We start from the raw sequence: 16,211 nt of genomic DNA, 5'->3' as shown, positions 1-16,211 counted from the left end.
AAAAAAATATTTCAGAAATATAATGTAGGCCTATAGTTACATCTCGACTTTAGTAAAGAGCTAAAAGACACAGAAGAGCTTACAACTATGCACAGACATTTTTTTTATAAGTTTAATACCGTTTGCTTTGGTTTTAAACACACATTTATTTACAGAAAGCTATTGCTTTTGACAACCCCGCCACGAAGCTTTCAATATCTTTAGGAAAATTACTATTTCGTTTTGTTAAGAGTCTTCGTGGTGTAGACTAGTATATATTTCTCAGTGATCTACCGTGACAACACATTTCGCGCTTTTACAAACTACTCTGATAAAATTGAATTGCGGCCTGTAGAATTGAAACTGTTTCATCCCCTACAAGTTAACTTCGACAAACACGCGCATAGCTGGTTGCGCTTATTCAGCGTCCTGCCAGTGTGGTGAGAAAAATCAAACTTTTGAATGCCCCACTCTTACTGGATACTCTTTTTACGACAAACCAAATAAAATCTATGCTTCAAAAGCATCGAATAAAACATTTCTGATCTGAGTTGACACAAGTCTTCCTGGAATGAATGCGATACAAAATGTTTTTCACGCCTCATCATCATCGATTTCTCACCTGCAAGAGCTCCTTGGAATCCTGCGTTGTAATCCGTGGCGACCTCGTTCGAAACGTAATCTCCGCGATTGTCAACAAAAGTGCCATCCTTGGAAGGTCCAGCAATGAGAGCTCCGTACAAAATCTTTGGGTTGTCTGCTGGGCTGTGAAAACCTTCAGTACCCCAGGAGCATTCACTTGGTGGAGAACGGCATGAGCTTAAAAATACAAAATAAAATAATACGAGACCTTTTGCAAAATTACAACTATGGTTCTTCGACACTATAGATTTCGTTTCAGAAAACTCCATTGTCTTGCTTTAACACTTTGCTCCTCAAAGGGAGGCCAGATTTGGCCCCCCCCTCATATTTCCTTTAATTATTTGAAGCACAGTAACGCCATGCACTTGGTTTTTCTTGACTTTTCCTAAAATTGCCAGGCGGATCTGATGATATTAAATTTGATGCTAAAAGTTGTGTAGTTTTCTTGTAAATTCAAGATTTTGGTGAATTTTTGCTATTTCTAGCTCACTTCCAGCAAAGCGTGAAATGGATTACATTGCGATGACAAGCCATAAGCTCATAATTGCTTCGTGCATCGATATGCGCGAGCAGAGAGAAGCATCCTCTTGCTTTCCTTTGTTTGGTTTGACCTCAATAATACAAAGCGCGTTATTTCTTATGCTACAAAGAAAAGCCAGTGATCGTAAAGCTGTTAATTAGAAACAATAATAGCAAACGTTTTTTGCGTTATCAGCTCTACAAAGAAGAATAGCAATCCACGATCAAAATAGGAGGCTATGGAGGCCACAAACTATTCAAAACAGTTGTTTCAAGCAGATAATATTCATTGACGAATAAAAAACGTTACAATAAGAAATCTTCTCTTGGATAAAGACACGAAAACCTGGTTTCGAAATAAACGTTCTATGGAAATGCTCTCATTGACAAAACTTGCAATTGAGGAAATGTATCACTGCAAATGCTTTTGGGAGAAGCCGGAGAAATAGCGTTTATGCAAACAGTAATTGTGAGATGCACTCAAAATTATGAGATAGGCTTCATTTACACGTATCAGCTAACTCGATGGCGTCCCTTCAATGCTTTATGTCGCCTACTTGTTGTTATGTCCTGCATTTTTGTTTCACAGTGCACTGTGTGTTGTTCCAAAGAGCGCAAAATAAAGATGATAATGCCTCATCTACATTACAAAATATTTTGTAATGTAGGCCTACAAACAAAATGTAAAATGTACACAATGTACATTACAAAATATTTTGTACTGTAGACGAGGCATAAAGTTAGGCGTCACATAAGACAAACAACAAATCAGCTTTCTTCATCATTGATTCAACATCTGAATACGTTGCGCCAATGTATAAGAGGCCGGCTATTGTGAAGACCTGCCATTTATAAACGATCCGATTATACCAAAAGTGGGACAAACTAGTGTATCAAAGAATGAATAAACAATGCTGAGAAAACTAAATCTAAGTGACGAACAATACCGATGTCTTCATTTATCTTGGAAAAATGCTGCCTAAACTTATCAACAAAAAATACCGTAAATAACGGCAAGGCTCCCGAAAGCAGAATTTGCTCGACTTTGGCATGAATTTAGTCAGACATCTACAGTAATAATTCCACACATACAATAACGGGCTCTCAACTGCTGTAAGATACATAATAATCAACCTGGTTCTGGGCGATTTGTGTAACAGTTTAGGGGAAGACACTACTTGAAATGATGCACCACACAAAAGATTTTCAATGAAGACTGAGTCTAAAAACCGATGTGGATTGTGCTGCACAATAACTTCAAGTTTAGGACAGAAGAGGCACAAAATATCACGATAAAAATAAAGACCTTGTGGGAAATTTCGAGAATCATAACACGATGCAAATACCATAAACGCTTAGTTTGCATGCTGCTCTAAGCTGGCCGGCAACTACAAAGGTAGACAATAGCCTACAGGCAGTTTATAATTCGATAACAGCGCAATAAACATTATAAATACGTAAACCGACAATTTTCTTTTACAAACGTATTACGTCTAATAGTAAATTTTTCCCCAACAATTTTTTGTGAAGCACTTGCAAACCACGGTTTTGTAAAATAATTCATCATTATTATTTTTTACTTCTCGGATATTGTAAAACGTCATCAGCAAAATCACAAAAAAAATTTCATTACTTCAATGTAGTAGGCCTAAGAATTTTTTATAAAACTGTAGCCACGTTGTTTCAACAAAGAAGCCATTTTTTAGCAATATAAAGTTATGGAAAATAATTTGCAATCCTGCAAATGGTTGGAAAGAATCTAGGAAATCTTCTCACAATCTGGCACAAAATGATTATGTTTATTGTATCTCTGTAAAATTTTTTACGACAAACTTTGAAGCTTTGTTATAATCATGTTTATCTTTGAAGTCAAACGTTATTTTTTTTTTGGCCAGAAACATAATCACTGCCTTGCTGATGTTGTCGCCTTTACGCGTATTTTTAGTGCTTCAAACAATAAGAACCCGGTCAGCAATCCAGTCCTTTTACATTGATTCAACATTTGTAAACGTTAAATTTATGTAGATTTGCTGACTGTGGGTTATTTCACATTTCCTTTGTTACGTATGTTCCTCAATTCGCTGTTGCATTATTACGACGCTGGCGGACTAAAAATGTATTTTCAAATTGATTGACACAATCTTCAATAAAAAGTGAGCTTCCAACTTAGCTTTGTTGATGTAAATGCTGTATTTTTTGTGGATGTAATTTATGAGTCATGTTTATAAACACCCGTAAGCGAAATGACTTATGCCTGCATGATATTTGTGATGCGACTTGACACAAATCCACAATTTCAAAAGCACCTAATTTGAACTTAGAAATTTCAGATAATTTCAACAACATGTTCAATTGTCTTCTCTCTACTAAAAATATTCATACTACGAACTCAATTGTAGACCTAAAATACACAAACGAAGATGTAAACAGCTATTCAAGCAGGCTAAGCTGTTAGCCTGTTACTTATGAAAAATTTGGTTCCATAAAACTAGAAGCTAGCCATGAGTTTCGGAATGCATTAGTTTAGGATAAAAGTGTAAGACAACAAACGCAGTTTTGATTTTTTTTCAAATTCGTGTAACAATGTTACTCTGATTGTAACTATTTTAGAATCAGTGAGTAGCTTACAATAAGATTTGCTCGCAAGTCGTAAATTCTAATCAATGCAATGATTCGGCACACCGCACACACACTTCGTGCGTTCGATCGAGCTCTTTGTTATTTAGAAGTTTGCATGAAATCGGATTAGCACGGTAATTAAATAGCGGCAAGTTAAATCAAAATTGTCGTTTTTGGGTACCTTTGCAAAAATTGAAATATCAAGTTTAACATATAAAATTTTAAAATAATGACTTTTCAAACTTATAGACAAATGATTTGCTTTCACACCAGTGCAACTTCTGTTGAAATAGCATCAGCGGATAACACGTAACAGCTGATTGAATTTGATCCAAAAACGGCCCCCCCTTGAGCAGTTAACTTCCAAAAAAACGTTGAAAAGCAAAGGGTTAAGCTAAATTCAATCTGTGTTTAGATATTTAATTACAAGTTAATAGCTGTCGTTTAAAATGTAGCACAGCACGCTTATGCCATAAACCAATTTAGCATATCAGTATTGTTTTACTATTTGACGTCTACAGACATTGAAACAACGTAAAGAAGGACTTGTTTTCTGGCTGAAAAGATAAGTTTCGGGAATACATTCTTTCAAAATAATGAACTTAAACAACGTTACAACTATAACGTACAACATTACAATAATGAGGTTGAAGTGTGTTGCCTATCATTAGTTACATGATAAAGTATTATGATAAAAAGGCAGTTAGAGTGTAGTTTATACTTTTTAGAAATCCATTTTAAGAAGTTAGTTCTCTGGAGAAAGGAACCATGCACTCTTTTGAAGCAAATTGAAATGAGATCAAGGAAATGAAAAACAAGTGAAAACGACATGTGAATTAATTACCTTGATCTGTGATGAGGTTTAGCTGGTGGATTTTTTCCATATCCAACCACATAGCTTCTACCTCCACTTCCAAGCATAAAGTGAATTTGAGATTGAGCGTAATTGATATAAGATCGTTTGTTTGGCATACCGGGCACTGTGGCAGCAGTCAGGGCGATGAAAGCTCCATTTGCTGGTAAAGTAAGCGCAGTTTTAGTTGGTTCTGTTGGTGACAAACTGTGCAATCATCGCTAAAACTATTAAAATGGACTTTGCGCAACAAAGATGGCACGGAAAGACCAAAAGATCACCAGTCAGCTGCCACCCAAGATTTAAATATATAACACTAAAAATTACTCATGGAACTTAAAATAACTAATAACAATCAGTAAAAACACAAACATGAATAGATGATGAGTTCCAAAAGTGGTTATTATAAAAATTCTTGAAGATACAGTCATATTTAAATTTAGAAGTATTGTAAAATGTTTTTTTTATTTGTTTTTTTAGTTAAATTAACTATAGTTTTCAGTTAAATTAAAGTAAAAGAAGCAGGTGACAGACGACATGCAATATTAGTTATTCTTTGAAAGGGCGACTATCTTTGAATGCCTCTGGCTTCACATGTCATCTGTTCACTTTGATTCATGACTTATATTGATGACAACTGACAACATTGCATATTATTTTGATGCACTGTAGACTACTGTTAGCGCTGTTTTATTTTAGGACCCGAGAATGTCATTGGTACAGAGCTTTCCTCATTTAATTTAGAACCTAAGTTAACTTTTTAGAGTTTTTTTGAAAAGTATCAAGCATCTAACCAATAAAGCTTCGTTAAAATGCGCCCAATCAGCAAATGAAAAGGATTTAAGAAATTATACATTTAAAAAGTATCTATTACCGTGTTGACTTAAAGACCTATTTGCCAAAAAACAAACACATGCTCAGAGACATCGAGGAATTCTCGTAAAACCACAATCCATTGGGTCAAGCTTCAGTACATGTTTATCTACTGACCTGCGTATCGATTGGAGCCCCACTGGTCGAGCCACGTCAATCCTCTTGGTGTTTTTGCGACTCCTTGCAAAAATCTTTGGTAAGCCGCAACATGGTTTATGTATCTTTCTTCTCCAGTAAATTTGGCCATTAAGACCTGAATAAATCAATGCAATATAAAGTTTAGAACATCTTTAAAATCTCATTGCAACACTTTAGCATTTCTTTGCAATAAAAAGAGAAAAAGGGAATTTTACAAAGCGCCCCACCTGTGAACCCGCCCGTTTGTCGTCCCAAGAAAACAGCTTGGGAGTATCACCACCTCCAAATTCCCTATATTTCCTTTTCGCGTCTTCGAGGTAGTGTTCTTCTTTAGTAGCTCTGTAGAGCCACAAAGCTCCCCAAACAAGCTCGTCGTTGTAACCACTGTACGACCGGTAATACGCTGTCACATCAGAAATGGATTTGTGGTAATCTTGTCTGTGAAAAAAATACAGGTATAGGTAAACTATAAAATTTGAATTTTATTAATATTACGAATACCTACATAAAAAGCATTTGAGTGGTGCGAATCACTGATGTATCACGTAAAAACAAACTAATAGCAACAGTCATTACAACAACAAATGTAACAAGTAAAGACCTCGTTAAAACATATTTTAAAAAACATTGGCAAAACTTAGTTTTGTTTTCAATGTGAAATAATGAACCCTCAGCTTATTATGTTTGAAGGGTGTTAATGGTTTCTTTTATTTAGATTTTTTAAAGACTTCAAGCACACCCTTTTTGTGAGCGACAGATTGTTAAAAATCTAATTTGCTATGACCTTTACAAGTCAGCAAATTTGATGAACACCTTAACAGTTCACCAGAAGTCTTTTCAAGTTCACCTTAACAGTTGTACTACCTGTACAAGTCAGCAAATTCATAAAGATCCTTGGCATGGCGTACTAAGATATTGGCATATTGCGGATTCGAGTCTCTAAAGATAATAGAACAAGCCGCCATTGCCGCAGCTGTTTCAGCAGCAATCTCACTGCCTGGATTGTTGGTGTCAATTTTGTAACTAGGTCGGTTCATGGTCATCTCTTCTGGTCTTCCCCAGTAGCCGTGGTCCGCCTGGCCATTACCGACCTGATGAACAAAGCAAAGCGTGAAAATAACTTTGTTATTTTGAAACCCGGATGAGTTAGGCAACGAATTTTCTATAAAAGTCAAACACTTGTTGCTGACTTCGATTTACGATTAAAGTAAATAACATCTGGTAACTAGCCTACTTTTTAACAAACCATTGTCGTCGTAGATGAGTTAGAGTGAGTAGTACACTCCAACAAGTAAGCATGTAAAGAGTGTACGTAATAAAGCTAATGAATTCAAAATAGCCTATCAATTATTTACTGATACAAAAAAACAAATCCAACGTTCAAATCAGTTAATTACATTGTGAGCTGCGGTACCAAACATTTTGCAGCCTCTTTGCGGTTTTTGTACAAATAAATGCTACAAACAAAACAGATTATTCCCCGTTTCTACAGAACGCTATTACCAAAACACACTTTCTACCAATGATCATCGATCCCTGCGTTTGTATTTTCTTATGCTTATACTAAGACATTGTTATTATGAAGTATTAAAGCAATGTTTGACCTTCATGAGTCTACCTAAACTAGAGAACCAAAACACACAGGGCCGTTGAGAGGATAATTTGGGCCTGGTATCAATGAGATTTTCGGGCCCTAAACCAAGATATTTATAGAAAAAACCTACTATATTCAATGAATACGCGGTGGTTTCTTTAAGTTCCCAGGCTCTCTCAAAAGGTTATGGGCCCCTAAATCATCCCGGGCCCGGGTTTAAAACTACCACCTGGACCCTCATGTCAAAGTTACTGCTTCATTATGCTGTAAATTGGTAACTAGCTTAATCCATTCATGCTTCAACTCTCACCTGTCCGTACAATTCGTACTTTGAAGGATGAGCTTTAATGAAATAATCGGTGACCCATTTAAGAGAGTCAAAGACATTGCGGTATTGACCCGCATCCACGTAAGCATCTTTAAACTCAATCACTCCCCAAGCCAGCGTGGTGACTGACCATGCCATGGGAAAGCCAAACTTCACGAAATCACCAGCTGAAATGACAAGGATTTCATTTTAAGATTATTCTATATACGATATATAATTCGGCTATATGATTTTTTGCATTAACAAACAAATAAAAAATTTGAGGTATGCGTATTAAAAGCCTAAAAAGTCCAACAGAACTCGCCATAAGAGTCACTACTTTGATTTATTCAAACAGAAACAGTTTCTTCATTTTTATAAACTTTGAAATAATCATCTTTAAATAACCTACAGCAATAAATCATCAAGCTATGGCCTCACAAACCTCATACGATAGCCTCATCAGCGCGATATGGTCGAGGCCTACCTCTCCAAACTCCAAAGCCAACTATCGCTGCAAACTCGTTTCATTTTTAACTTTCAAACACATCGTTGATTATAGGAAAATTAACTACAAATTTCATCAAAAGATGACATAATTTTCAAAGCACACTGACCTCAGTAGCTGTGGAATCAAGGCGATGACTGCGTCAAGCAAAATATAAACTATTGAGAATTTAAAACTTACCATCATACCATCCTCCAGTAAGATCAAGTCCAACATCACATCCATCTCGAAGAGCAGAATCGCCTCTCCACGGGATTCTGTTATTTACTGGCAACTTTCCTGATCTTTGGGCCTCGTAGAAAAGTATTGACATGGCAAGTACTTCGTTGTAATCATAAGGACGTCTCTCTAAAAAGGCGTTTGAGAAATAGTAAATGTTTTCTCCCTCTATTAGCCTATAGGTCTTAAACTAAATTTTGCAAAACTTCTAAACGTCAGCCACCTTGTGCAATAGACTCACTAAACGTAAACGAAGAAAAATCTTTCTTTTTACTCACCGTTAGGTGGGGAGGGTTTAAAATTGACTACAGTTTGACCTGGCCTGGTTGCAAGTCTTCCTCTTGGCCCAAAACAACGCCCTCCAGCTGATGGCCTGCAACAATTTCAAGAACAGCATCAAGATACCATAAACGAGTGATCAACAACTACATAAGAAAGAAAATGTCCAACTATAAAGTATGGACACTTTGCCTATTTTTATAAGATAGAAATTGAAATAAAATTCTTTTAAAACTTCAATATAAACACTTTTAATGTTACCTCCTAACAATTGAAGATCTTCCAGGAGGAGACGGTCTTCTTTCTTGGTTATTGTTTTGATTATTGTTGTTGTTATTATTTTGATTTTGTTTGTTGCTTTGGTTTCCATTGTTGTTGTTGTTGTTATTGTTGTTGTTGCGATTGTTGTTGTTACTGTTTTTGTGATGATTTTGATTGTTGTTTTGGTTCCTATTGTTGTTGTTGTTGTTTTGGTTTCCATTGGAATTGTTTCCTCCATTTTGTTCTCTTTCTCGTTTTTCTTGCTCCAGTTGTTGCTGTCTTCGCCTTTCTTCTTCCTGTATCTGTTTCTCGCGTGCAATTTGCTCTTGGCGGAGTCGAAGACGATCCTGTTCTTCTTTCGTATTGACATTATCCTGTCCATCAGTTTTTGAATTTTCTGCAAATAGAGTGTTTGTTTTTGTAAATACTTCTAACAAGTCCTTTTTTTGACTCGCTCCTGCTAATAGTTGATGTTGATTAGTACCTTTTTTCGCTCTCATAAAGATAAAGTTGCAATTATTCAAAGTTGATAAAGAAAAAGATAAAGTTGCAACAAAAATATATGAATATTGTTTCGTTCAATAAAACCTCTCAAAAAGTTTTTACTCACGTTCTTGTTGATCTGAAGATGACTTGAATATTCCATTCCAGCTGAAGTCCGGTGTTTCACCGCTTGGACACAGATACATCACAACTGTGAAGAATAATAATAGCGAATTTAGGCACGGCTTGTGGTGGAACTTCATGCAGATACCGGTTGTAAACAATTAAATAAGACACTGTAGTCTTTGGAAGAGCAGAGCCATGTTTGCCGTATTGACTAACCAAAGAGTACAAGATACTTGAAATCAGCAAATAAAATTCGTCACAATTAGACCTCGTTGGTATTTTGTGTTCAGTGCTGTTTTCAACATTAAACGTGAGTTTGTCATAATAATAATAATAATCATGCTTTTATTTGCGCCCATTGCGATAACGTACAGTTCACTGCGATCACAGATGCGATACAACAGACGACAGGAAGCAGCGAAGTGACATATCGTGATCAAAAGGACTTGATCTAGTCTCAAACGAAAGAAGAAGCGAAGTGACATATAGTCTTCGAGTCAGCTGCTTCCCTTAGTTTGGCTTGCCATTTAGTGTTTTTGCCGAGACACAGCCGCTGGCTCTGTCATTTAATTTCAGAGCAGAAAAGTAAACAAGTGATAAATATTCAGTGTTTAATTATTTTTTTTTACCTTGAGGGAGCGGTTGGCTTAACATTTCTGGAATTATTAAAAAGCTAAAATCTTCTCTCAGCTGAGCATTCCAAGATAGTGGACGGAATATGTAAACGTGATCATCAGATGACTTGCGTTCCATTCTAGCTTCCCAAACCTACGCAACACAAAGTTTAGGTTGAGAAATGTAGATATTTTTTTGCACAAATGTATACGCAAGCCAAAATATGGAAAATCTTATAATAAAGCAAAGAGATGTTTCACAAGAATATAGAACAATAAACTGATATACAAAAACACACGATCGACTGGATTGTCAAGAAAAGGCGAAGGTTTCGCTCAGCAGTGGGCTACCACAATTTGATGATGTTGATGATGATTCTCTGCTAAAACAGTCTGTTTCACTCTTGGCAAAATTATTAGAAGGTCTTTAGTCAAATAAGATTCTTCTTCAACGATGAAAGTTTTATTTACCTCAATTGAAGTTATTCGTTTGGAAAAAACAACTTTTAGCGTCCAATCATCGATAAAATTGTTTCGTCCACTTATAACAACATCCGCGTTAAAGCGATATCGTTGTCCGCTATTTGTCGTTCCAACAACTTCATATCCTTGGTTCTTGATTCGAAGTGCGGTATTCAAAACTAAGACAAAATCAAAAACATTAACTAGCGGGTAAAATATTTTAAATTGTGCACATGGAACTGTAAGTAATATTTTAACCAATATTCATAATCAATAACAATTTACAATGCGTTGAACAATAATGAACATCAGCATTCAAAAGATTGGATTTTATTGCACTTTTGTCTTGTGAATCATTAGCAATGTTGTTGTGTCGTATACCGTACATCTCCCCAGCCCCCCAATCATTCCCAAATGTGTCAAAGCTACTTACTATTGCAATTCCCTTGATGTCTTCGCACGGCTGCTTTATTGATCTTGATGTCACTGGTGGGTACATTTCCGGCATAGTTTTGAGTATTACGTTGCGGAGCAGGAAGATTTGTTGGCCTGGATGTCGGTGGTCTGGGGATCCTGGGAGGAGGACGATTAGTATTTCTTTGAAGAGGAGATTGGGTGTTTCTTGGCCGAGGAGGTCTAACAACTGGCTTCCTAGCAGGAGGAGTCTGTGGTCGTATGGTTGGACGTTGAGATGATACATGGGTAGGCTTTTGCTCCTGGAATCATGAATTTCAAATGTCAAGTTTTAACTCTTTGTTCAGTACTAATTTTAACCAACTCTTCTTATAATACATACTATTGTTTTATCTACACCTCCAGTAACTGACTAAATTGAATGAAAAGAATACGTTTCATGATTTCCAAATAGTTCACAACACATTTCCCGAAAATATAACATTAATTGAACAAGTCGACAAGTTGCTTCCTTGATTACAATAATATATTTTAAAAAAAACTTACTGTTTCATCTGTACCACCATTTGCATAACCGCCAAAACCAGGGCGTTGAATATAATATCCAGGATTGGCATTATTCGCTGTAGCGAAACAAGATGCATTTTCCACTTTTTCAGGATAAAAGCCAACAAGAGCTGAAAAAAGTAAATTTAACAATTAAGTGTTTATCCCGAAATTATATTTGTACTTAAATGTGAATTCCATAGGTCGACAATAAACAGTGATAGCCTTAGGCTACTTTACTAAATAGCAAACTTAAGATGACAGTCACGACACTATAAAAATACTATTTTTTTGTTTGTTATATTTGTTTCATCACTCTGTTCTTCATTGTTGGGTACAATTAATTCACGTCAATCCTTTGACGATCGATTTTGAGTATTAAATTAGTCTAAATATGAAAAAGTAATGGATAGGTGTAGATTTGACAAGAGATTGAATGAAGCTTGCGTTGTGAGCTGGTAATCTATAAATTACAATCCTTAATTCCTATTAATTACGTACTTTGGATCAGACATGTCCTTACTACGTTCAAAGCAATGGAAATATCCAACGATCACACCCGTCTATCTGTTAAAGAACTATATTCTACGACTACGTGCTCCTTATAATTGAAATGGGTCATTAGTGTCAACAGAACTTTTTTTTATTAGCAATAATTTTGTGCTCTATGTAAACGTGCGACATTCGCTGTATTCAAAAAAAATTATGTGCTTAACTTTGTATGTGAAAAAGACCCTCATTGTAGTTAGACAAGATAAGATTGCAAAAAAAATAGTATGGCCGTTTAGACAAATCCTGCGTTATTATTTTAATCCAACTTGTAAACATTTTAATGGCAATGATGAAATTTGAGGTTTTTACTCAAATCGATTAGGATCAACTTTTTTCCGCCAGCATCTTTCTTACTTTAACGTTTTTATCATGATGTAGGCTGTTTTATATTTAAGCTAATTGTATTTATTCTGTAAATAATTGTGCATATTCAAAACATATGTGATTCTGAGAGCATGCGGCATCATTGTACGTAATGCTGAAGTCTGCAACATTTTTTTACCAAAAACGAGCCTGTGACAAAATAAGGAAAAAGTGGCGTACCATTATTTTGGTAGTGGTTTGGTTTTCCACAAAACTTACCAGTATATCCTGCCATTTCCCTTATGCTTGTATTTAGAAGTATAAGAGTGAAAGAAAACACATCATATCCCGTTAGGTCGCCGTTATGTTCCGCGCTTAACAAATTTAAGTACTTTCCATCGGCTGATACCAGTTCGGAATTCCAAGACATTACTTTGACATCATTAGGAAGAGATCTGAAAAGATTTTAATATGATTGATATGCGCTTGTTATTAGCCTGCAAACTCGCAAAACGTTTGAAAGATTAAATTGAAGCGATTTTAAAAAGACGCCCTGACATTTGATTGTTTTATTTTATTGATGTTTTCTGGCAACAGATATCAATGCATTTCAACAAGCACTCTAAATACGGTTAAACATTTGACATCATAAAAGACGAAACATCAAACAGCGAAATGATTTTCCATATTCGGTATCGGAACTTTGCCAGTCACTTACAAGTAAGTCTATTGCTGTATTCAAATTAATGTTCGCTTTTCTTCAACGGAAAATAGAGCGAATTTGATTTCACTGACCTGGTAAAGCTAATGATGACTGACCAACCCTCCTCGACCCGTAAATGCGCCTTGTTGATCACCACACGAAAAGTGCCGCCTTTCGGCCACGTGTCGACAACCTTGATAAACATGTTGCAGACAAATTAATAAAAAAAATGTATTTTTTAAGTCAGATCAAATAATATGTCACTTAAAGTTATAAATTATAATAGATTCTGATCCTAGTTATGCCTACAGCTTGAAACATCTGTTTTCTGAAATTTCTATGAAGCTATATTAAGCTGTGTATAACTTATGCACCTTATGTATCTCATTCCGAACAAAATATATAAAACTTAAAACTGAGCGAATTAAATCAAATATAGTTATTACTATCTGAATCCTTAGTAATAACTATATTTGATTTAATTCGCTCTGCTCTGCTCTTTTTGCTGAACATTGAACACTTTTTGTAGTATTAATAGTTTTCATTGTTTTAAAACTCAAAACTAATTCTTATTACCTGAAAGGAATGCCTTCCAAAATCTGGGACCGGGCAATCATTTTCCACAGAATATTCTGCGTATACAAGTTCAATGTTATCATTTGCAAATTTCTGGTTTTAGATGGCTTACGTAAATACAGCACTTAAATAATCGCCAGCTTTCAAATTTGTGGAATAAAAACTTATCGTCTTTATGTTGTAGACAGATACTTTAACCTAGAGTGGAAGATGTTCAAAATGTCCAATTCACTCCCAAAGTAGTCCTACCAAACCATTCTGCTCTGTTTGTCATGAAAATTAGTAAACAGAAATTGTCGGTTTCAATACGCCTTGTTTACAAGCATCAAGCAACATTACTTTTACAATAGTAACTGCATTTTTGAAGGAAACTAAATCTTTATTCGGATACAATTTTCAGTTTTGTTTTCATGACTCAAAAATCCTTAATTTATAACTTGCCAAATTTAGAAGCTTTGGTTAAAAATAGATTCCAATAAAAATATTGTGTTTAGTATCAGTTTCTGCCAAATATGAATTGATATAGTCGAAGTTTATTATTTCAAAAGTTTGCGAAAAAATCAGGAATTGGAATTATGGAATTTTCACAAACTTCCCACAAGGAAATAATGTCTAGTCTGTAAATAGCTTGTAAAGTAATTCCAAATATGTATAAGCTCTAATGCAGTTAAAACCGGAAGAATAATATGCATCATGAGAGTATTATAACTACGAAGCAGCCTCGCTTCACGCAATCGCCAAAAAAAGTTATTATACCGTTGAAAAATTCGATTCACCTGGAAAAGAATAAATTCTCCTTGGTGCTATTACACGTTTTGTTGCGATAGTAGTTGACGGAAGTGGAGGCCTCGTTGTGAAGACTTTTCTAATTGTGAAGGGTCGTCTAGTAGGTTTCTTAGTTGTACTGGGTCTTCTGGTTGTGTTTGGTCTTTTTGTTGTTCTTGGTCTTCTGGTTGTGTTTGGTCTTTTTGTTGTTCTTGGTCTTCTGGTTGTGTTTGGTCTTTTTGTTATTCTTGGTCTTCTGGTTGTGTTTGGTCTTTTTGTTGTTCTTGGTCTTCTGGTTGTGTTTGGTTTTCTTGGTCGTTTTGGAGTAGCAGGTTTTGGAGGGGTCCTTGGTCTTGTGCTTCAAAAACAAGTTATTTTTTTACCATTTTGAGGTGTTAAAGATTTAAACAACATTGCAAGTTGGTTGTTCAAAGACCAAAGATGTCAATTTTGAAAAAAAGTGACTTAAAGAGGACTTCAAAAAGGTCAGAAATACTGTATGTAGTCCTATAACACACTTATCTAGGTTTTGCTGATAAACGCACTCATACTGCAATTCTTACCGTACGCAATTTGCCGACGGACCTGACCACTTGCAACTCGCACCAGAACATCTGAAAACAAGCATAGATGCCTCGGATTAATAATGGTCTTCACTTTCAGCAACTATAATAACTTTAACAACGTAATGATACAACCGTAAAAATACATATTTTCTGGCTTTTGTCATCAAACGACAAAAATCATGAAGATGATGATTTTTAAACTGATTTTTCTTAATATTTCAGTGTTAAAGTTCAGTTCAGTTTCAGTTCGGTTCAGTTTATTTTTTGTTTTGTTGGCGAAAAAGAAAGACACAAAAAGCAAAAACACAATAAACACAAATAATTCGCGCAACAAGGATGGCAGCGAAAGACCAAAAGGTCACCAAAGTCAGCTGCCACCCAAACATTTAAACAAAAGACCCAAAATTAAGAAGTTTCTGCCAAATATGAATAAGGTTAATAATATGAATAAGTTCTGCCAAATATGTTAAAGGTTAACACGATTGCTAATTCTGAAAGTTAGTCCAAACCTTGTAGGTTTTCGTTGTTCTCTTTGAAATAATTTTTCGCCAAAATTACTTGAACGAGTGATGGGATGATTTTGTAGTCACCAAATATTGTTTTTTGTCTGACCATATATCCACGATTGACATGCAAGTGCCGCTTACCTGCATTGTTTACGTATGTTACGCTGGCGTTGGTTTGCAAGTCTGAATCCTTTTTTGCAGCTTATCGTGCACACAGAGCGAGAGCGTTGTTGTCTGGTGCACCTGAGTAACAAAGATTGATTGTTAAATGTTCAAATGAATTTTGAGTTTAAACAATCCAGCTTGTTTAAATGGTCATTCAAGCTTGTTTCGATATGTGATTGCGACGAAAGTAATAAAATCGGTAAAATAAGATTTGGCAAACCTAAAAATTTTATATTGCACGAAATTTGAAACTTTAATAAGCGACAAACAATAAATGTTAGCCTTGGCAAAGTTTGCAGACATCAGATACACTTTGCGTCAAAAACGTGATGACTGTTTCTATCTTCACGCACAGATAGACGTATTGACGTCAGACGACCATTTATGAACGAAATTCGTCTCAAGACAAAACAAATCTGCTGACAAAACTTACTGAACTCGACGGCCATTGATTGGAGTAATGACAGCACATCCATTGGATCGAGCTGAGTTACATAAAAATAAAAATTAATTATTGAAAAGAATAAAGTCAGAACTCAAAAGTCAAGATTAACTTTCAAAATGAATTAATTATAAGACAAATAAAAAAACTAATCATATGCCAGATCGTGACTGTTTTAACAATTTTTACAACCTTTG

The 16,211-nt window shown here is 35.4% G+C and overlaps 1 protein-coding gene across 1 annotated transcript in view; it reads right to left on the bottom strand.

Annotated features, from left to right (window-relative positions):
* The window catches only part of LOC145783928 (uncharacterized), a 32,147-nt gene that overhangs the window by 83 nt on the left and 15,853 nt on the right, over positions 1-16,211 (bottom strand). Inside the window, exons 5-24 of the mRNA XM_082595690.1 lie at positions 16,006-16,057; positions 15,549-15,650; positions 14,347-14,693; positions 13,571-13,626; positions 13,087-13,187; positions 12,571-12,746; positions 11,437-11,567; positions 10,910-11,192; positions 10,486-10,655; positions 10,030-10,168; positions 9,398-9,485; positions 8,887-9,241; positions 8,530-8,623; positions 8,213-8,380; positions 7,528-7,712; positions 6,488-6,714; positions 5,851-6,061; positions 5,603-5,738; positions 4,604-4,775; positions 602-798 (exon numbers count right to left, since the gene is read on the bottom strand). Of these exons, the coding sequence (XP_082451816.1) occupies positions 602-798; positions 4,604-4,775; positions 5,603-5,738; positions 5,851-6,061; positions 6,488-6,714; positions 7,528-7,712; positions 8,213-8,380; positions 8,530-8,623; positions 8,887-9,241; positions 9,398-9,485; positions 10,030-10,168; positions 10,486-10,655; positions 10,910-11,192; positions 11,437-11,567; positions 12,571-12,746; positions 13,087-13,187; positions 13,571-13,626; positions 14,347-14,693; positions 15,549-15,650; positions 16,006-16,057 (3,390 nt within the window). The remainder of the gene's footprint in view (positions 1-601; positions 799-4,603; positions 4,776-5,602; positions 5,739-5,850; positions 6,062-6,487; positions 6,715-7,527; positions 7,713-8,212; positions 8,381-8,529; positions 8,624-8,886; positions 9,242-9,397; positions 9,486-10,029; positions 10,169-10,485; positions 10,656-10,909; positions 11,193-11,436; positions 11,568-12,570; positions 12,747-13,086; positions 13,188-13,570; positions 13,627-14,346; positions 14,694-15,548; positions 15,651-16,005; positions 16,058-16,211) is intronic.

This window comes from Aplidium turbinatum, chromosome 15, assembly GCF_918807975.1.
Source record: "Aplidium turbinatum chromosome 15, kaAplTurb1.1, whole genome shotgun sequence".
Lineage (NCBI taxonomy): Eukaryota > Metazoa > Chordata > Ascidiacea > Aplousobranchia > Polyclinidae > Aplidium > Aplidium turbinatum.
This window is presented reverse-complemented; position numbering and strand designations above follow the sequence as displayed.